The sequence below is a fragment of the Zasmidium cellare genome, assembly GCF_010093935.1.
Source record: "Zasmidium cellare ATCC 36951 unplaced genomic scaffold M409scaffold_13, whole genome shotgun sequence".
Lineage (NCBI taxonomy): Eukaryota > Fungi > Ascomycota > Dothideomycetes > Mycosphaerellales > Mycosphaerellaceae > Zasmidium > Zasmidium cellare.
In genome coordinates, this window is record NW_022986957.1 from 46,275 (window position 1) to 66,631 (window position 20,357).

Here is a 20,357-nt window from a genome sequence, read left to right on the forward strand (position 1 = left end):
GTCGTCTTCTTGGTTGTGCGATGTCAATGCATCAAACTTTGATTGACTTAAAAAGAAATCGTCAATAGCTTCCAGGCTCGTGGGAGCCGACTATTAGCTGGTCTAATAAGCAGTGCTGTTTTGACGCGGAAAGCCTCCGTTTGAGGTGGGCGGCATTTGCTAATCGATACAGGCAAACAGGCCGGCATTGGAACTTCTTTGGCGTAACTCCGGCTCATGTGGTTCAAAGTGCGAGGTATGCGACTGCTGAACTTGCCACATATTTGCGAGGTCAATTATTCGTCTGATTTGTCTTCTTGCACGCAAGGCATCTTCCTCACAGCTTCACGACCTCCCAGTCATCCAGATCCATCGCGGAAAGGACGCCTTTCAGCGGTCCTTGGACTTCCCTCCCACCAATCCATTGCTTTGGTCCCGCCCAGTAGTTTACGAAGCCTTCAGGTCCGGACACAAAGACAATCTTCTTCCCCGGGACGGTAGCATTCTCTTGTGTCGAGATAGAGCGGATGACTTTAGTCACATCCTGCGGCTTCATGAGGGCGCCTTCTTCGTCCACGTAGTAATCAACGAGAAGTTGAGAGCGCTTTGCCTCTGGTGTTGTCGCCTGATCTTTCAAGTCTTCCAGCACCGACACCAGCGCACTCTTTTGCACATTTGCGACCTTGGTATCTGCCCCAGGAGACGTTCGCGAAAAGCTCCACCAGCTCCCACTCGATATCCTCTTTGTGTCGCTATGCCCACCAACGCAGTCCTCTCTCTTCCTGTTTGCCCACAGTATGTGCATATCCGCTTGTCCTTCAAGTATATCTGCCACTTGCAACGCAGGCGCAATGCCAGTACCTCCAGCAATAAACACAACGCTCTTCACATCCTTTGGAACGATGTACTCGGCATGAAGACCTCGTGCCTCGATCTCTGCGCCAATGGGTAGCCTGTGAAGAAAGTTTGACACCTCACCTTTCTGCTCTCTGCGTATGAGGAATCTCAGCTCGTCCATATGCTGGCCTTGTTGCTGCGGGAGGCATGTATATGCTCGTGCGATTTGAAGCTGTGGCTGCTTGAATTGTAAACTGGTGATAGCTCGTTCGCAGTCTGGATCGTCCAGATCGATCGCGACATTGCCGGCTGGCATGAGTCTGAATATGGCGCATGTTGATGAGACTGGATCCTTGCCAACAAGGATATACTTCGCAAACTCTTGAGGACCGGCCAGTCTCATGCCACCATTGTCTGCGTATCGCTCTTTCAGGTACCACCCGAGGGGGATTGTGAGGGCAAAGAATCCCAATGCCGGCAGAACGAGCCGACTGCGACTCTTCCTGCTGCCACCATCTTCATGCTCTTTCCCAGACCCAGTGTTCGAGACTGTGCCGTTGGGGGATTTTTCATCCCGCAGTCGTGGAATGCATTGCGCGGATCGGGCAAAGGATGCCGGTCTTCTCGTCAAGTATCTCGGCAATGTTCGTGAAGCACGGGACAAACAACGAAATTGCAATGACATCGCCCATATGACAAAACACCAGACGCCAAACAAAAGCCGTCATTCAATGAAGAAGGTAACTTGCTGGGAGTATTGGGTTGCAGCGCGTTTCGCGTGTCAGCAAGGAGGCCCGAGCTTCGCTCACTTCTCTCCTTCGAGGCCAACGACATCCCCTTTCCCGTCCTCCTAACACACATGCATCGTGACTTACAGTTCGCGGTCGAATGCCTCGAAGCAGCACTCAAGCAGTCCACCACGGTACATTCTACGCAACGCTGAGGAGCTGCAGCATGACCATTGGGCAGGGCGACAGGTAGGGGTATGCTGCGCCGTTCGAAGCCATGCGAGACTTCTGCAAGTCGGTGCCGGCGTGCGCTGGGATTGATATGCGTTGTTCTTCCAGTGCGGCGTAACGAGAGACTGGTATAAAGTGCTCAAACTTCCCATCCCTGCCTGGGATGGAATTCCACCGAACAAAGCTAACTCAGAGCGCTCTACAATTTCCATCGTTCACTACCATGGCTACCGTCGAGAAGCAGCAATACAACGATGTGGCAATCGAATACTTGACTCTGGCCGATGTACCACAGACCAAGCTTGAAGACGAACTGGTCAAGCTGGGCTTGGGTGACTGCGCAGGTTTCCGGGTGCTCGATCTCGGCGGCGGCAGCGGCGGTCACGCTCGACATGCTCTCGAAGCTGGAGCTACATCCATCGACGTCGTCGATGTCAGCGAGCAAATGCTTCAGGTGGGAAAAGACATAGAGGCGAAGAATGGTCGAGACGTGATCAATTGGTACTTGGCCGACATCTCCAAGCCAATATCAAACGATATTTCCTCGCTGCCACAGGAAGGCTACGACATCGTCATGGTCATCTGGGCGTTCGACCATGCCACATCGATCAAGGAACTCGAGGGAATGTGGCAGAATGTTACGTTCTACCTCAAGCCTGGTGGTCGATTCGTCGGCGTTCGTGTCGGGAACCCACGGTCCAAGAGTGCACAGAGCGGCGACTACGGTGCAAGATTCGACAACATCAAGGAGATCGCAGACGGAGTCAGATACGATTGCGTGGTCCTTACGAAACCGCCGTTCTCTTTCGAGGCTACTTCTATGAAGACAAGCTACACTGGATCATTCGAAATACCCCAAAAATACGGCCTGTCTGATTTCAAATACGTCCAAGCGGAAGATACGGAAATTGTGAAGAAAGACGCGGATTACTGGAAGACATTCCTTGAAGACCCTCACTTTGTCGCCTTCACGGCTACGAAGCTGTGATTATGATGGATATCTGCCTCGAGCTGTTTTTCGCATGCAGTAGCTACTGAGCCCGTGATGTCTACGGAAAGAACAGCTCTATGACTGTGGCAGTTTTGTTTATGTCCAACCCTCCATGCACGATCTCTCACCCACATTATTGCTTCCACTATTGATTTGAGTATTCTATATACCACTTCAACATGTGTATCCAGTCCAATGCAGCTCTAAATAGAGTTTATTAACGTCTGCAAACACCACTACCATTGGCGGGCCTGGAGCGCCACATCGGAAGGAAGCGAACGATACCTTACTAATGCAGACTATTCAGCAACGGGCTGGTAAGGAACGTCGGCGGAAGGTGGCCTGAGAGAGACGACATCGTCGAGATATCAACAACTCCCAAGCAACTCTGCATTGAAACAGCGTCCTCCCGGGTGATGCCTGGTCCCGCCTACGCCTCTCTGCGCTCCTCCATCTGCATCTCGTGGGCTCCTTCCTCTTCTAATGCCTGAAAGGAGTGCAAATAAGAGGGTCTCGAAAGCGAAAACGCCCTCATCGAATAAAACTGCCGCATCCTACACCTACACTGGCTGCTGGACATGCCGGCGGCGCCACATTAAATGTGACCTGAGAAGACCCGCCTGCAACCGCTGTATCAAGGCTGGCTTTGACTGCGAAGGCTACGACTTCAAGTTCGCAGGCTCTGACTCTTCACGATCGTTCCGGCGGCCGGTAGCACCGGGAAGCAAGGCTCAGCAAGTTGCTTCTTTCACGAACGCTGAGGTTACTGGCATCTTGGATGAGTTGGACATTGCAACTGCCTCGCTTCAGAAAGGCCCATTCTCGGTGCTATCCTTCGATTCAGCTGCTCAAGATGAGCCCTCAACGCCGACGGTCGATCTTGCGCTTCACCCTACTCGGGTCAAGCAGGAGCTGTCGTCATGGGAATCGCCGCAAGACAGCGGATTCGCTTCACAGCAGACCTCCCCAACCAACGATACAAAGAGCCTCACTCCAATTCGCACATACTATTCGCCGTCGCCGCCGATGGTGCAAGAACCTCATTTCTTGACCATATCGGGGAGACAGAGTGAGCTGTTCGAGCACTGGACCACTTTCTTGTGCCATAACTTGTCACCTTTGACGTCGACCGTCAACCCCTTCCGCTACACCTATCCTTCTTTGGCCTTGGAAGGCTTGACAGTGACCGCGGACGTGGCAACTGCGCGGTTGGCGGTCTTTCATGGCATTTGTGGAACTGCAGCCTGGAGTCTATTACGGCTGAAACAACACGATCAGACATATCATGCGCTGTCTGTGTATCATGACCAGATGGCCTTGCGATACATCCAGGAGACGATCGAGCGACCCGATGGATTACACGACGCAGCCATTCCTGCAGCTATCATGAGCTGTCTCACCGGTGATACAGTGTCTGGACGGCTAGAACTCTGGGGAAGACATCTTCGCGGTGGCTATCGTTGCCTGTTGAACGTCCTCGCTCATCACAAAGCAAGGGACAGGACAATGTCTGTCCTGTGCCAGCAATATCTGCTAGGAGCTGCACTGGGCAACTTTGGAACGGCAGCAGAGTTGCAAACCTTGTGGGATGCGGTCCTCAACGAGCCTCTGTACATCGAAGAGTGCCATTGCATCACTCGGCCGATGCTGGAATCAGTCATTGCGATCAATTTGCTCGCTGTCTCCAACAAACGCTTCAACCCCAACGAAGTCGAGGCAGTGCGATTGCAACTTCGTCGGAGCGTGCCAAAGTTTGAAGATCCTTTGAGGCACCACCTCTCGTATGCCTACTACTTCGCCATCATGATCCACTTCAGCCGTTCATTTTCCCAGCCCGTCAACACAGAACAACTAGCTGCCAAAGCGGTCGATCACTTGGAATGGGCAAAGCAGACCTCGGGAGGAAATTGCGGCAACATTTTGATGTGGCTGTTGTTCAAGATTGGGCCGGAATGCGAAAGCAACGAACTTCGCACGAGGCTGTTGCATTGGTGCAATACCCACTTGCGGACCAACATCAACACGTTGGACACATTCATCAAACACCTGCAAAACACCTGGGCTGTGTCGGCGATTCCTGCTCCAGAGACGACAGGATTTCCTATCGAAGAGATCAAGACCGAGAGCTATGATGATACTTGAGGACAAACTTGGTATTAGAAACTCACTCTGGTCTCGCCACGCAACTGTACTTGGATCACTCTTAGACACCAGGTCTTCACTTCGACTCTGCTCTGACAACAAGCTTCTTCTCCGGATCGCATCCAAGCCAGAACAAATCAGGCCTTGAGTCTGTGAGAGAGTCAGCGAAAGGCAGGCAGAAAGGAAGTTCAGAGAACTCACAATGGCCAATGGCATCGGCGAATGTCTTCGCCTTTGTGACTTGGGAAAGATCCAAGTCCGCAATGATGAGCTTTTCGTTGGGGTTGTTTGGATCGCTCAAGATTCGACCATCAGGGCCAATGACAGCCGAACTGCCAACGTTCGATTGTCCCATGATTGGAGCGCCCGCCGTACCCATCTGCTTTGTTGCAGCTTCGGTGATGACGGTTGTAGTATGGAGCACGAAGCTCTGAGATTCCATTGCATACGACTGTGAGAGATTTCGGCATCCTAGCGAAGTCAGCAATATACTCTCTGGTGGAGTAAGAACGCTTCATACCTTCAGTCGACATGGAATAAAAGCCTGGAGATCCCTGGATGAACCCATCGAGAGGAGGCCATGCGCCAACGTGGATCTGCTCGCTTTGCGCAAAAGTGTAGTACTTCAGCAAAGGCTGCATGTGTTCCCAGCACGACAGACTTCCCACTCGGCCAACTTCCGGAACATCGACCACCGGAGCAAGGCATTGACCGCTCGCATCGCCAAAGATCGTTCGCTCCATGTGCGTGGGCTTCATCTTACGTCTGGTCATCTTGAGCTCGCCGTTCTCGTCGATTAATGCCTGGGCGATATAGACTGATTCGCCATCGCGCTCGGAAAAGCCAAGAGCCACACTGATCTGGCCTTCGGCGGCGGCTGCTTGAATGCGCTTCATCTCATGACTGTCGACCTTGAGGCAGTTTTGGACGTACTTCACGCCAAGATCGAAGTCGACTGGGCGCGACCAGATCCATGCTGGGTAGCCTGGGATCCAACATTCGGGAAATGCAACAAGTTTGGCTCCAGCTTGAGCTGCTTCTCCGATGATGGCGATGGTTTTGGCCACGGTCTTCTCCAAGTCCAGCCAGACGGGCTCGTGTTGGGTGACCTGCGGGTGTCATGGTCAGCGTGGATTCTTTGGCGGCCAAGTAGACCTCCTTCTCGTTCGCTCGGTCTCTCAAGTCTCTATCAAAACATACCGCCACGCGGACTGTTTGTGGTCCAGCTGAGCCCATTTCCGCAATGTTACGATATCGGTCGCTGGTGGTATGAAGTGGCAAGAACTCTCGACTCTCCCCGTGTGGTTCAGCTCTGACTGTATCTCGATATATACAAACAAATGCTCTCGTGCGACGTGAGAGCCCTGTGTAAATACAAGGATTCCAGCCGTACAAGGACGTCAATCCTTCCTATCAACTTTGCGGCGGTATTCCTTGTTGATGTGGGGTAAAGGCCACGGTCCGGGGTCTGGGAAGTGGTCTTGGGCAGTACGTAGATCATTCCTTCCGGTCTGGATTGGACGAGATTGCCGACGGCTAACGTCAGACTTTGACTACAGACGCAGGTCCCGATTGTGCGGGTTGATAAGAGCTCCCAGCTGTCATGGCTAAAAGCTGACCTGGCTGACCTTCCCCTCTGCCGCTCTGCGCTGGGTATCGATGCCACTCTCCCTTCCCGCCGAGCGGATTGCCGTGACGCTAGACACGACGATAGGGTTTGATGGCGCAGCATCAGACGTACACATCACTGGAATTGCTTCCGCGCCTGGAGGGCGTTTCCCAGCAATGAGAATGCCGACATTGATAAGAGCTTTCGCCAACGCACCAACGTGAGGTGTGGTAGTACGAGAATCCATCACCAACCGACATGGCGGCCACCACGACGCTGGAGCCTGCGATCCCTGAGCATTTGAGGGTTCCGAGGACGATTCCTGCGAATACGCCTCCGGGTTTTCAGCCTCCCTTCCCGGCGTACAGTGCGAGGTTTCCGAAAGAGGTTAAGGGCCTTGTCACGGCTATTGTTGGCGTTCAGAGCAAGGAGAAGTCTGAGAAGCATAGTCCGGAGTACAAGCAGCTCATTGGGTTTGTCGATAAGAAGCAGGGGAAATCGAAACCTCGTTACTGGGAAGCGGCTTCGGTCGTGGACAATCGCGGCTATTACAACGAGGTTGTAATTCCGTATTGGGAGACGAAAGCAGACTTCGAGGCATGGAAAGTCGACAGTGGATTTGAGAAATGGTGGCAGTCACTAGAAACGGGTTCAGGCACTGGATGGTTCCTCGAGGTCTTCCTCCCGTCGATCGATCGCTTCGAAACCGTCTTCTCCGACAACGTCGAACCTGAAGGCGCCGCTCACATGCGTGAGAGCGTCTCCGGGACTCTCCAAGAACACGTCTACTGGGGCTCAATGCGAGACCGACTACCCGTCGGACAAACCGACACCATCCCCGGCGAAAAGGCAACGATCAAGCCAAAGGCCGCTGCGAACGGGCATGCAGCAGAGACTCAAAGTCGGAGGATCTGTGTCTCGGGCAGGAAGAATCTCGCCATGATTCGCTCAGGACAGGACTGGTCGAATACCAGGCCACATGAAAGGAAGTTGTACCTCGAGACCATGCACCCCGTCCTCATCAAAGGCATGGACTTCCTCCGCGACCAAGGCGAAGAAGTCGGCTGCATCTCCTGTCGCTTCATGGACATCATTCCCAAGGACGACTCCAGCACGGACAAGCTCGCCGACACCGACAAGGCGTTCGGACTGGCGTATTTCGACGATCTCGCGTCGCTCGAGGGCTGGAGTAAGAAGCACAAGACGCATCTGGATATCTTTGGGAGGTTCATTCAGTATGCGGGGGAGTTGCAGAATGAGGTGTCGTTGAGGCTGTTTCATGAGGTTATGGTTTTGACGCCCGAGCAGCAGTTCTTTGAGTATGTGGGGTGTCATGATATGACGGGGATGTTGGCTTCTGTTGCGTAGATATGCTATGGTATACTCAATTCTCGCACTGTGCCAGAAACTCGTCTTCTTTGAGCGCATCTCCTTCTTGTGCCGTGATCATTTTCTATGTCGACGAGGGCTTGTATTGAGCAACCTGACCAAAAAGCTGATCATCGTCACTCTTTAGGACTGCTTATCTCTTCCAAGGCAAATCCATTCCTCTCCGTTCTTCCGGAGGGACATTCTGGATCGCCAACGCGATAGGAACAGCCGCCTACGGCTTTTGGAGTCTTCGATTTTGCACGCTCACATTTCCGTTGCGTTCGGGTTCACTGTCTTGATGGGTGGTCCCATCGGTGTCCGCCATCGAGACCAACGACCCGTTCAACTCGGTTATCTTCGCAGGCCTCGCTGGGGCCGGATGGGATGGGGTGCTCCGCTAGTTCTGATCGTCTCTGCCGTGCAGCTAGCCGTCCAGCGCCATCTCCTTGGTACTGCATTTGCTCGTACTGCGTCGGACACTTGGGCGCTCGCAGGGTCGATGTTCACCGCCATCTTCACGGCTGCTTCTACCGCGAACGAAGGCCATCCAGCGCCCAAAAAAGTCTGCTTGGCCGTGTTGCAAGCAGGTCTCCCAGCTAGCTTAGTGGCGAACTTCACTAAAGCCTTGACGTCAGTGAACAACGCAACGCAGCTCGAGGCCATCGCAGGGGTCGATTCCTCCATCATCAGCATAGGAAAAGTGGCGTGCAAGCAAGCCATCGCCGACTCGATCCGTGTGGTGTGGGAGATCGCTGCGGCCTTCACAGCCGTGGCCGTGCTCTCAACCTTCTTCATGGCCAGCATGAGCAAGTCGATGAATTCTCGTGTTGAGGCACCCAGCTGTTGCAACACGAGTACGGCTTCTGGTGGGAGTCTTCTGCCGCGGGCTGCCCAGAGCAATCAAAGATTGAAGCTTCATGTTGGATGAACTTCCCTCTCCAGTACATTCGGCCACAGATACACGAGAATTAGCCATCCCGTCCGCTCTGGCATATACAAGCATGTAATCGCCTGATTAGTACTGTAGTGGGTGACCATACGGGAATACCGGGTGCTGAATGTTTTGCAATTTCTTTTTGCTCGTGTGTTGTGGGTCTAGCAATTTGTTTTAGTGCGGGAAGCCGATGTATCACCGCAGCCTACGACGTTGAAGAGAACACGAAGAATCATTCGACAGGATCGCATAGGTATCGACGGCGCTGGAACCTTTGGTAGTCACCTTCGTGGTTTGTGGAAGCAGTTGTGTGATTAAGCTGGATTAAGCTTTTTGGGTAAGTGAATGAATCCTGATTTCTTGATGCCTCAGGCATCAATTTCCACCCCCCTCATTTCCAAAATCGCACTATGTCTGTGACAGAGGTGACATTATCAACATTAGGTGAAGACCTATCAAGACTAAGTGTTTTATGTTCTAACGCCGCTCTTCCCTATTCCAATAGTCTTGCCCCAAGGAGAATAGAAGGCTTCGAATTGTTATATCTACAGATCGTCGAAGGCGACGACAGCCATGTTCACCTATTCAGCAAATTACACGACATGCTAGGGATGGAGATGAGCCTTCAACTTCGAGCGCAACACCTAGGGTGTCTCGCATATCTAGTACGTCGGTGGCCAACTGGGAATGACGTATGTTGATGTTTTGCAATTTCATTTTTGCTGGTCGTGTGGTTCTTACACCATCAGCTCAAAATTCTGTGTTGGCCCTCTATACACAACGCCAAGAATCACATGCTTAGCACCGACTCGTTTCACATTCCAACCCATTGTCTACACATCTCAAACTTATTTCACGCCAACGCAAATGTAGTAGTTCAAGTACAGGCCTGAACATTGCGAACCCACCTGCAATATAGTTATTAGTTAATGTTAAATGCAAAAGGAGGACGGAAACATGCCTTAGGGTTCCACTTTTCAATATTCGCCGCCGTCACTTTCTCAGCAGAAGCTATGCTGTCGCAAGTGTCTCCGCTTTTCACCTTGTAGCTACAAAGTAAACGGTGTTAGCGCTGCATGTTGACACTAGATCTTCACAACTCACAACTTGTCACAGTCCGTCACCATCCCTGGCTCGTACGGCGTAGGCGTGGCGATCCCATTCCCCGTGGGCGAGGTGGTCGTCGCAGGCTTGTACTCAAGCCTGTCAACGCAGACGTAGTAGCCTGCGAAAAGAGTCTGACAATCGCTGCCAACAGCGGGATTCTAGAACGTTGTTAGTTCATTGATGAACGTATCACGATTCGTGAAATTGCTCTTACCCAGGCGTAGAACTTTGCAAGCGGAATATTGTACTGAGATGCGATTGCGTCACAAGTGTCGCCAGTCTTCACGAGGTCGAACTTGTTGCAGTCCGTAGCCATTCCACTCTGCGTTGGAGTAGGAGTGGTGATTCCGTTACCGGGCTTAGTCGTAGTGGTTTTAGCAGTCGTCTTGGTTGGTGGCGTTGTCGTAGCTCCTGGTACTCCCACGCATACGTAATATCTGGACAGCAGGTTGGTACATTGCGAATCTGTTGATACATAGTTAGTCACCAAGGTAGCAGAACAGGGACTCTATGGACATACTGATCGATGGGTTCCATTTGCTGAATTGACTCGAGCTTATACCATATTTGGACTCAATTGCGTCGCAAGAGTCGCCGGTGGCAACCAGGTAGTATTTGTCGCAGTTGGCCGCAAGACCTGACTGTGTTGGCTCAGGTGCCGACGAGGTGGGCTTGGTAGAAGTCTTCATAGTTGTCGAGGTGACTGGCGGCGACGTAGTGGCACCTGGCACTCCCACGCAAACATAATAGCCCGACGGTAAGTTGGTACATTGCGAATCTATTAACGCAAGTCAGTTAGGACTGTCAAAGCGACAATGTGCAACCATACTAATAGCAGGGTTCCAGGAGCTAAACTCCGCACTGCTGATGCCATATTTTGATTCGATAACATCGCAGCTATCTCCGGCGGAGACAAGGTAGTAGTTATCGCAGTTTGCTGCGAGGCCTGATTGCGTTGGCTCAGGGGCTTGCGATGATGAGGAAGTTGTCTGTGTCGTAGTTGTCATAGTCGTTGAAGTCGTAGTCGGAGGTGGATTTCCACCAGTAGGGGACGACGTTGAGACAGATCCAACAACACAGTACGACTGGCCATCCACAAGATTCCCGGGGCACACAGTACCAGGGTTGAGAGAGACGAAGTCCTCCACCGTCAGGCCCCATTCACCCGCGAAACTAGCGCAGGTGTCGCCCCCGTTAGCTGAGGTAGAGAAACTACACACGACCGTATCATCCTGAAAGAAAGCTTTCGGGTGCACGGTTGTTGGGTGAAGAGACGTCGGACGAATAGAGGCTGGATGTGTCCAGCCTGAGATGTAAGTCGAGGGATGCCACGCTTTCGTGGTGGAGTTTAGGTCTGAAGTAGTTGTGGTATTAGGCCAGACCCGAGCTGATGCAGCGCTCGAAAGTACGATCAGACTGGAAAGCGAAGATTTGGTTGCCATGATGGAGAGATCGAAATAAGTCATGGAGAGGCTACGTATGAGTTTTACTGTAGCAATTAGCACTTTTATAACGGACTCGCCAAGCCTGAGCAGCTTTCACAATTGTGAACGGTACTGTACTATGGTAAGCATGTGAGCCACGTGCATAGTCTTGAAGGATACCTGGGCAGCTCTCGTGGCAGTTTGCATTGGTCATGGCCTGCTCTCTTCGACGGTTTGAACTCTAACGACGAGAACTCGCATCTCTTTCCAAGGGCGACGCGTGGTCACATTTTCGTCTTGATCATAGGTAACGCATTGTTGTAACGCAGCACGGCTGAGACCCTGATTCCATGTCAACTAGGAGAGTGCCTTGCAGTAGTTCAGATGACGGATTTGATATCACTGCGGGCGGCGCAGAAGACGGCACACCTGATACTAAGCCGCCAACTTGCATCTTTGGAGAATATTGTTGGTTGGAGGATTACTTCACAGAAAGTGTGGGATGATAGTCAAGCTGGAGAATCCTCATTACACAACCAAACTCGGGTGGACTGCACCGAGTCTCCCACAACAGTCGTTTAGCAAGGCCGGCTACAGACCATCCCGCGGGTCAAGGAACAGTAGGATTTTGGTGAGATGCTACTTAGTGATCGGGTCTTACGGGACGTCGGTGTATCGACGTGGAGTGAAGCATCCGCCAAGGCCAACAAGCCTTGAATCCTCCTGTTAGCTTCAGGCACTATGTTGACGGCGCAGCCTGACGTGGACCCTGCAGGAGCAACGCCTTGTGCAGTAGTTCTCCTAGGGCTATGTGGGTCAGTGAGGCTAAAAGCCATGCAGTCCTCTCAACTCTAACCACACTTGACTGGAACACTCAAGACGATTTAGCAGACTTCCCTCGCTCTGCCGGAGCTGCCGTCAAAATCTTTTTGCAACAGTGCTGAACAAGTCTCCCTTTGCGCATCTTGTTGACCTGTTCGGAATGTCCTCCACTTCGCTCTTGGCCGCTTGGGCACTTTTATTTACCCACGTGGTTGCGACTGTCGTTGAATTGGACCTGGTCTTCCCGCGCAACGATACGTACGCCCCTATCCCGCCGTTCCCGGTGGTATTCGCTGTGCAGAACCCTAGTCTTGCGATCACCTTGGATGCTCTCGTTTCATGGTCTGTCAACGAGTATGGAACCCTGGGTTCCCAGTCTGCCCACGCGTACGAACACAGCATTAACCTTCAATGGGTTAATGGATCTGCACCAAGCAGTCCCTATCTTGCGACTGCGTACATTCCTACAATCAAAGGCATCGAAGGCATTTGGACCTTCTCCTGGACCTTGAGTTCGGCCAACTGCTGCGAGAACACAACCAGCCAGGCATGTTTCCAGAACCAAGACAGCGAGTTGGTCTTCACGACCAACAATACGGCACCAGCACCCGATCTTGTCATGACCGAGGCATGCAGCGTCAATCAGGGTTTCGCCTTCAACGTAACAGGGGTCGAACAGCTTTCCTTTTCCCAGACGGGGTTACAACCCTCGTGCGCTGTCCTCGGGGCGTCACCGACAAGAGAACCATGTGCGGCCACCATGGACCCTAATGCCGCCTCAAGCATCTCTTCCGCTCTTTCCTTCTCGGCTTGTACTGCCACTTCTGTTAGCTGTACCGCCGAGCCGTCCTCCAAGTCAAGGGGGAGTCCGTCTTACATGATTTTGACAGCGTGGCCACTCGTGGCAATGGGGGTCATACTACTCTCAGCAATTTGAGACGAAGATCAACCAGGAACATGTTGGACATTGGGCACGGGAAGCAAAGCCGAGCGAAGGTAGAACTAGTCCACATAAATGGGTCACTCTATTGCATCCTACGTGCCGTATTCGTCTTTGTCGCTCAAGTAGTGTTTCCTACTGGTGGATCTCTTGTCCGAATCAATCAAGCTGAAAACTTGAGATGCCGACAAAGCCATGAGCTTGGGTCCTCAGACCCAATGAATATAGCACGTTGTTGTATAGCCTCACAGACACTATCCAGATTAGTAATCCTCTTGTCGCGCAATTGACCACTTGCAGCTTCACGTTTCCCACCTTATTTGGACTTCGAATTTATTCATCCTTATCAATGCGCTTGATCAACGCTCACAGTGCAGTTGCTGACGTCGGATGATGACGCTCCCCCACAGTGACGACCGAGATCTTGGGATCACATTGACTCTATCCTCTGCGCCTCCTTTCGGAATGCTCTGGCCTGCTTCAAATTTTTTCCGGTCAAGATTTGTATCCACGGCAGCGGCCCCCGGGCTCGAGCCGTGGGATGAGTCCTTAACCATTTCGTTGCAGGAAGCAGCGTATGTGAGTTCACGCCGCTGCACAGACCTTTCAAAGGACGCGTGTACTAGCATTCGCTGTCACATGGCGCCGCAACTCGCGCCCATCGCACCTCCCGCCGTAGTGCTCCGACACGGCCAACTAGAGACTTTTTGGTAATCCCGAGGTCAGTGAATCTCTGGAGATCCACGAAGTGGGATGTCTTCGACTCGATAGCCGCGTCAAGGGCAAGTTCTCCTAGCCTTGCGAAGATGGCAGGCACAAGGCGGAACTGCAGGGTCCTTCCTTTGGTGCAGGGTAAGCGACTAAAGGCCATGATCAAGAGCCAACATTACCACGATTTCGCTTGCCGTAAGCACTATCAAAAGTGTATGATCGTACTGACGCGGTTGGAAACCAATACTGGCACGCTGTGAGGCGTGGGTCCCGGATATCAACAATCCGGGGAGAAAGGATGGATCGGGTCCAATGCAACATCGGCCTTCATCTACGTGGGTAGGACTCCCATGTGCCCAAGTATGGGTGGATATAAAGCGGCCGTGAACAGTACGCCTCGCTTGTATGCTACTCATTGCTTTCTGGCTGAGTCGCCTCTGACAATGGTCTTCAGATCGGTCATGAATCCCTTTATTGTTGCTTTGACATTTGTTGTTGGCTCCTATGCTTCGACAGCACATTTTAGATTGCCTGCCGCCCCTGGATATCGGGACAGGGATGTCTGCCCAGCTCGATGCATCACCTCTGGACCTTCTCCAGGGAATTGGTCACTCTACCACAACTTCGAACAGATTGAGTCCTGCGGTCAGACCATCTTCTACGACTTCACTTTAGTAGACGATGTCGACGACCCGGACAGCCTTCACAGGATCTACGCATGTACCTCCACCGGCCAGGACTGGGAAAATGTGGCGCCCAATACAACGGCGGCTGCTCCTCCCGTGTCGACCAAGACTGCCAATTACCAAATTGGATATTGGCCCAATGAACTCGGCGCTTCTGTTGCTATCGATGCCCGAACTGTCGTATCTCAAATGCGTCAGTATCTTAAAAATGGATTCGGTCGTGGGCGTCCGAATGCTCCCACCATCCTTTTGGCTGGAGCAGGAACTGGATCTGTTGGTCTGTACATCGGCCAGGGACTACAAATTGAGAACATTGAGAGCACAGCGCTGAAAGACCTCGAAGATGTCCTCATAGCTTCGAGCCTCAACAGCACGACCAGCCTCGCGATGCAGTATTGTCAAAACTCAACTGTTGGGAATTCCACCACTGGACACTCCACTGCTGGAAGCCTTACTGCTGATCACATTTTTGGTCTGATCGCTACCGGAAACTCGACGTTCAGTACTGTTCAAAACACCCTCTGGTCGTGGGCCAATGCAACCTGCCTGGACCTCCCGGAAGTCAGCTACAACTATAGCGCTCCAATAATATTCACCACGCCCACGTACGGGTCCACAAATGGGACTGGCAATTCCACGTCCACGAGCAACTCGACCTCATCTTCTCTTGGTGCTGGGCTGTCTCCAAGGGCCCAGTGCTCTACGGTCCAAGTTGTCAGTGGAGATTCTTGTAAGTCAAGCTGAACGATGAACGGATCTCGCTCGATGCAAGCTGGCCTATGCTACTGGCATAGTGACCGGCTGCATGGAATAGATCTATTCACTCGAGAAAACTCCAGAGTAATATAGTTGCTGACCGTTCTACCTTTCTATTTAGGTGCATCCCTAACCCAGAAGTGCGGCATTTCAGGGGCAGACTTTACAAAGTACAACCCAGGTTCGAATTTCTGCTCTACGTTGCAACCTTATCAGCATGTATGCTGTTCGGTACGGTACCCCGAAGCTCGCCTGTTTTCTGCATTCAATAGGACCTACTAATGCTTTCCAGGCCGGAACGTTGCCCGACTTCGCCCCTCAACCCAACTCAGATGGATCTTGCGCTACATACACGATCGTAGCTAACGACAACTGTAAGTCAAGCCGAAGTACATCAGGCTCTCGCTCAATACGAAACAGTCTATGCTGTCCGCATGGTTTCTTACTACTGGAGATGATGAGACCCAATGGGGAAGGCACTTATGACAGAAACATGTGCTAACCCATGTTGCCTTCCGTTTAGGCGACAACCTTGCGGCTGAATACAGCCTTACGGTGGATGATATCAACACCTTCAACCAGGACACCTGGGCCTGGGGAGGCTGCGCCGAGCTCTATGTTGGCACTATCATTTGCCTGAGTAAAGGAAGTCCCCCAATGCCAGCGGCTTTATCCAATGCTGTTTGTGGGCCACAAAAGCCCGGCACACCGAAGGCTGCCGCAGGAACTGATATCTCGACTTTAAATCCTTGTCCTCTAAATGCCTGTTGCGATGTCTGGGGCCAGGTGAGTTGTTAATATCAGCCACGCACTTGTACGTTCCCAAGCTAAGTGAGGGAAGTGTGGAACGACGGCAACCTTCTGTACCAATACAAGTACCGGTGCCCCCGGAACGGCAAAGCCTGGAACTGATGGCTGCATCTCCAATTGCGGAACTACCATCGTTCGCGGCAATGCCCCGTCGGAATACAGGAGTATTGGCTTCTTTGAAGGATTCAACCTCGACCGACCATGTCTGTACCAAGATGTTTTGCAGATCGATTCATCAAAGTATACTCACTTGATGTTTGCGTTTGGAACCCTCGATACGAATTACACGGTCGATTTAGGGGACCAGCTAAGCCAGTATGAGTTCAAGGAGTTCGCTGGTGCATCGGGCCCCAAGAAGATCCTCTCGATTGGTGGTGAGTACAAGCCGGAATCATCGTCACTTCAATACTGAGTCAGTTCCGCAGGATGGGCATTCTCTACCGATCCAAGTACCTACAGTATCTTCCGGAATGGGGTTACGGCTGCCAATCGTCAAACCATGGCGAACAGCATCGCCAGCTTTGTCACATCCAACAACCTTGATGGCATTAACATCGACTGGGAATATCCAGGTGTAAGTGGTCACAGTGTCTGACTTGCTCGCCAGAAAAGTTCGACAGGACATGCAAAAAGGGGGTTGAAAAGAGGATGGAAGTGGCAAGGCGACTGACCAACCCCCTGACTAATAAGCCCGAATGCTGGCGAAACTCCTAGGGCACTCTATACCAGGCTTCGTCTTGACTCCGCAATGAAGTATGCTGACCTGGTGTTTTTGTAGGCACCCGACATCCCTGGTATCCCACCGGGCAGTCCCGATGATGGTCCAAACTACCTGGCCTTCTTGAAGGCGCTCCGCACGCTCCTACCAAACCAAGAGATCTCCATTGCCGCACCCGCGTCGTACTGGTATCTCAAAGCGTTTCCAATTAAAGAAATGAGCGAAGTCCTGGACTACATCATCTACATGACGTACGATTTGCATGGTCAGGTATGCCAGTCACATGAATTTACCTGGTCGAAGGAACTGTATGCTGACTCCGACTGCTTTTCCTTCAGTGGGATTCCGGCAATCAGTGGTCCCAGGATGGCTGTCCGACCGGAACATGTCTTCGTAGCGATGTGAACCTGACCGAAACGATTGGGTCACTCGTCATGGTAAGAAGTACAAGAGTTTGAATGGCCAATTGTCTTTTGCTGACCCTTCGCAAAAGGTCACAAAGGCTGGAGTGGACTCTGGCAAAGTTGTTGTCGGGGTTACGAGTTACGGGCGTTCTTTTGCCATGGCGAGCGCCAATTGCTATGGACCAGAGTGCACGTTTCTCGGCTCGGCCTCTGACTCTCAGGCTACACCCGGAGTAAGTAATTATTGCGATATATCTCTGTCTTGTCTAACATGGGCTTGCAGGTGTGCACTCAGACGGCCGGTTACATTGCGAATGCAGAAATCAACAACATTATCAGCAACTCGTCTCGAGTCAACCAGAACTTCGTGGATTCGACGAGCAACAGCAATATCTTGGTCTACGACAATACTCAATGGGTTGGATATATGGATGACAGCATCAAAGCATCCCGCGCAAACCTCTACAAAGGGCTTAATATGGGCGGCACAACTGACTGGGCGACGGATCTACAGACCTACAACGATCCACCCTCCAGTTTGAGCACGTGGCAGAATTTCTTCAGCGATGTCAAAAACGATGTGGACCCATATTCGGGACCCCGAACCGGCAACTGGACCAGTATTCAGTGAGTCGATCCCAAAGATGGGAGGCGCTTCCGCGTGCCCCCCCCCCCCCTTTCCCCCCTTCTTCCCCCAACCGCGGGGGACGCGACATTGAGACCTACCGTGCGACTTGCTGACCTGCCCCTTAGGTGTACTGCTGATGTCGTGCACCATATTGGAGACTATACTCCAGCGGTGCGGTGGAGTGAGATGGACTGTCCGGATGCATGGAGTAACGTTATAGCAGCGTGGAACACGATTTGGAAACCGAAAGGGTGGACCTTCAGCGAATCCGTTATGACCATTATCGATCAACGGCAGGATGTCGACTGTGGGATAATCGGCTTCGAAAGCAACTGCTTCCCGACGGTGCTATGCTACACCGATGTGGACGTGGGTGCATGCGCCTACGAACTTTTCAACGGCTTTGTGTTCATCGTGAGTCTTCAGTCTTGCATTACAATTAACAAAGTCGTGCTAATCTTTTGCAGAATGAAGTAAGACCCCTCAAGACTTGCCGCCATTATGTTAACGATACACTCTGTCCCTACAGAACGAGCTGACCTTGAACAATGTAGATATACAGTGACTACGTTACCGCCCTGACATCGGCTGCGGCTACGGCGATCGATCCTTCCCTTGACACTTTCGAAACCACATTTGCGCCCGTACCACCACCAAAAAGCGATCTATGGCTCCAAATCATTATCGCTCTTGCGACTTTGGGAGCCAGTATGGTGGCTGCTCCATTCTTCAATAGCAGTAAGGCGAGGTGCCATTCCGAGAAAAGGTTCCTGGGTACTGACGCAACGCGAACAGTTTTCAAAGCCTTGCCGTACTTCAAGGCCAACCCAAATACTCTCGGAGTTGCCAAGGATACAACATCAGCATTGATCACGTTCTCGTCGAACATTGCGAAAGACGTGATAACTCCCACGTCCCAGTAAGTCTTTTACGTACCAGACCCTTCACTCCTTCAGAAGTAGCTGCTGATCACACACACGAAGGGGATCCTGGTCAATCCAAGATCAAGACAACTTCAACTCTTACCTCGGACAGGTCATTGCTGGCTGGGGCAACATCAGTTCCACTACCCTTATGAACCTCTTCGATGGATCCGCCGACTCTATCACGACGCTCACGACGCTCACACAAAATGGACAGCTTATCGAGGGCAGTGACGGATCTCCACAAATCGGTAGCACCTCCAAATCGAGCGACACGGCATCGGCTTTGGCAGCCAGTGTCGCAACGGCTTTCTGGGCTTTTGCCATTCCCGCTGTATGGTATGCTGCCGGCACTTCTGCCTTCGTCATTGATTCAGGGTACTCTTGTGGCACCGTCAATCCCCTCGGCGCATACATGAGTACAGCTACCATGGAGGCTACTGCAGGTATGATCACAGCCAGCCGAGTTCTTTTGAGCCTGTTCAAGCACGCTGACACTCTGATTTGCGCAAACAGGCTGCTACAACGGCGAGCTTTATTATCTGGTCTACCCTAAGGGCCCAGCATCTTCCTGTCCTTCTTCAAAGAGGGAGGTCGGTCCACCACCAACTTGCCAGCTCAGTCAATTCCAGCCTCCTCCAGGTCTCAGTGCCCTCGACGGCTCTGCTTGGGGTGGAGTCTCCATTAGCGACCTCATCACTGTCTCGGTTCGCACATATATTGCCAACGGGAACTCCAACACTGGACAATATGCTGATCCCACCAACTCGGATACTTTGTCCGATCTTATCAACCAAGACATCACGACTCCTGGCTACATTACGTTGCCGGTCTGTACTGCTGATGTCGCATTCACTGCCTGGAGCACACCCAGCCAGGTGAACACCAGCGATCCTGCTTATCCATGTGTTGCTTTGCAAGGTACGTAGAGCATACGCCAGAAGGCTCTGATTTTCTTCAAGGCAGTCTATGGTGTTGATACCGTAGATCGTCTTGTGAGAGGGTGGCCTGCAATCGGAGAACTCTTCCCTAAGCTCCTTGTCGACATTTGCTAACACCCGATATAGGTTTGACCGAGTGTCGGAGCTACACATTCACCGACGCGACTTCTGATGCATCACCTTTGGTATCCGACTGCAAAGACATTATTACCAACATCCAAGGGACGACCGGCGAATGGGTGAGTATCGAAAGCGCTTGCAGTCGACTTCCGCTAATACCTTATGTCCACAGACGACAGACATTACAGATGATCGTAAGATCGTCAGTGCAGGAGCGTGCAATATGGACGTCAAAGCAAATAATGAAAAGGGCGATGTCTCATTCCATGTGGGAGCTCAGGACGTCATCAACATCATCAACCAAGCGATATCACAATTCTCCTCCAACGGCAAGGTCGGAGCCAGTGGAACAATGACATGTGACGGCAATGTCAACAGCAACCAGGGTGTGACATGGGGCCTGTACTAGCGGTACAGCTCAGGTGCTCTGCAAGTCATATTTGTTGAAGGAAGAGTGCTATATACTTAGATACTGGACCTGTCCTTCTTTTGCCACTTGTCTTGTATCCCTTTGAAGATTCGTTTGTAAATATCGTTCTGTTCGG

The 20,357-nt window shown here is 52.0% G+C and overlaps 8 protein-coding genes across 8 annotated transcripts; 5 read left to right on the forward strand and 3 right to left on the reverse strand.

The window, feature by feature from the left end:
- Positions 1–316: 316 nt before the first annotated feature.
- M409DRAFT_65568 (uncharacterized protein) lies at positions 317–1,389 on the reverse strand (the record flags this gene model as incomplete). The annotated part of the gene is made up of 2 exons (XM_033816573.1): positions 317–1,197; positions 1,254–1,389. The coding sequence occupies 2 exons, from the start codon at positions 1,387–1,389 to the stop codon at positions 317–319; spliced, it is 1,017 nt and encodes a 338-aa protein (XP_033668895.1).
- Positions 1,390–1,998: 609 nt separating this feature from the next.
- M409DRAFT_21454 (uncharacterized protein) lies at positions 1,999–2,763 on the forward strand (the record flags this gene model as incomplete). The annotated part of the gene is made up of 1 exon (XM_033805864.1): positions 1,999–2,763. The coding sequence occupies one exon, from the start codon at positions 1,999–2,001 to the stop codon at positions 2,761–2,763; it is 765 nt and encodes a 254-aa protein (XP_033668896.1).
- A 486-nt stretch (positions 2,764–3,249) lies between these two features.
- M409DRAFT_21455 (uncharacterized protein) lies at positions 3,250–4,908 on the forward strand (the record flags this gene model as incomplete). Its single annotated transcript, XM_033805865.1, has 1 exon — positions 3,250–4,908. The coding sequence occupies one exon, from the start codon at positions 3,250–3,252 to the stop codon at positions 4,906–4,908; it is 1,659 nt and encodes a 552-aa protein (XP_033668897.1).
- A 76-nt stretch (positions 4,909–4,984) lies between these two features.
- On the reverse strand, positions 4,985–6,144 carry M409DRAFT_65570 (uncharacterized protein; the record flags this gene model as incomplete). The annotated part of the gene is made up of 4 exons (XM_033816574.1): positions 4,985–5,058; positions 5,110–5,379; positions 5,429–6,017; positions 6,109–6,144. 4 exons carry the CDS (start codon positions 6,142–6,144, stop codon positions 4,985–4,987), a joined length of 969 nt encoding a protein of 322 aa, XP_033668898.1.
- A 631-nt stretch (positions 6,145–6,775) lies between these two features.
- M409DRAFT_21457 (uncharacterized protein) lies at positions 6,776–7,885 on the forward strand (the record flags this gene model as incomplete). Its single annotated transcript, XM_033805866.1, has 1 exon — positions 6,776–7,885. The coding sequence occupies one exon, from the start codon at positions 6,776–6,778 to the stop codon at positions 7,883–7,885; it is 1,110 nt and encodes a 369-aa protein (XP_033668899.1).
- Positions 7,886–9,744: 1,859 nt separating this feature from the next.
- M409DRAFT_21458 (carbohydrate-binding module family 50 protein) lies at positions 9,745–11,371 on the reverse strand (the record flags this gene model as incomplete). The annotated part of the gene is made up of 5 exons (XM_033805867.1): positions 9,745–9,871; positions 9,927–10,087; positions 10,144–10,394; positions 10,450–10,707; positions 10,759–11,371. The coding sequence occupies 5 exons, from the start codon at positions 11,369–11,371 to the stop codon at positions 9,745–9,747; spliced, it is 1,410 nt and encodes a 469-aa protein (XP_033668900.1).
- A 964-nt stretch (positions 11,372–12,335) lies between these two features.
- M409DRAFT_21459 (uncharacterized protein) lies at positions 12,336–13,112 on the forward strand (the record flags this gene model as incomplete). The annotated part of the gene is made up of 1 exon (XM_033805868.1): positions 12,336–13,112. The coding sequence occupies one exon, from the start codon at positions 12,336–12,338 to the stop codon at positions 13,110–13,112; it is 777 nt and encodes a 258-aa protein (XP_033668901.1).
- A 1,175-nt stretch (positions 13,113–14,287) lies between these two features.
- On the forward strand, positions 14,288–20,221 carry M409DRAFT_36453 (glycoside hydrolase family 18 protein; the record flags this gene model as incomplete). Its single annotated transcript, XM_033810558.1, has 17 exons — positions 14,288–15,242; positions 15,390–15,499; positions 15,561–15,642; positions 15,792–16,054; positions 16,110–16,452; positions 16,504–16,652; positions 16,857–17,066; positions 17,135–17,233; positions 17,290–17,433; positions 17,484–17,827; positions 17,954–18,242; positions 18,383–18,566; positions 18,624–18,747; positions 18,812–19,197; positions 19,268–19,672; positions 19,819–19,931; positions 19,985–20,221. The coding sequence occupies 17 exons, from the start codon at positions 14,288–14,290 to the stop codon at positions 20,219–20,221; spliced, it is 4,437 nt and encodes a 1,478-aa protein (XP_033668902.1).
- Positions 20,222–20,357: the final 136 nt, after the last annotated feature.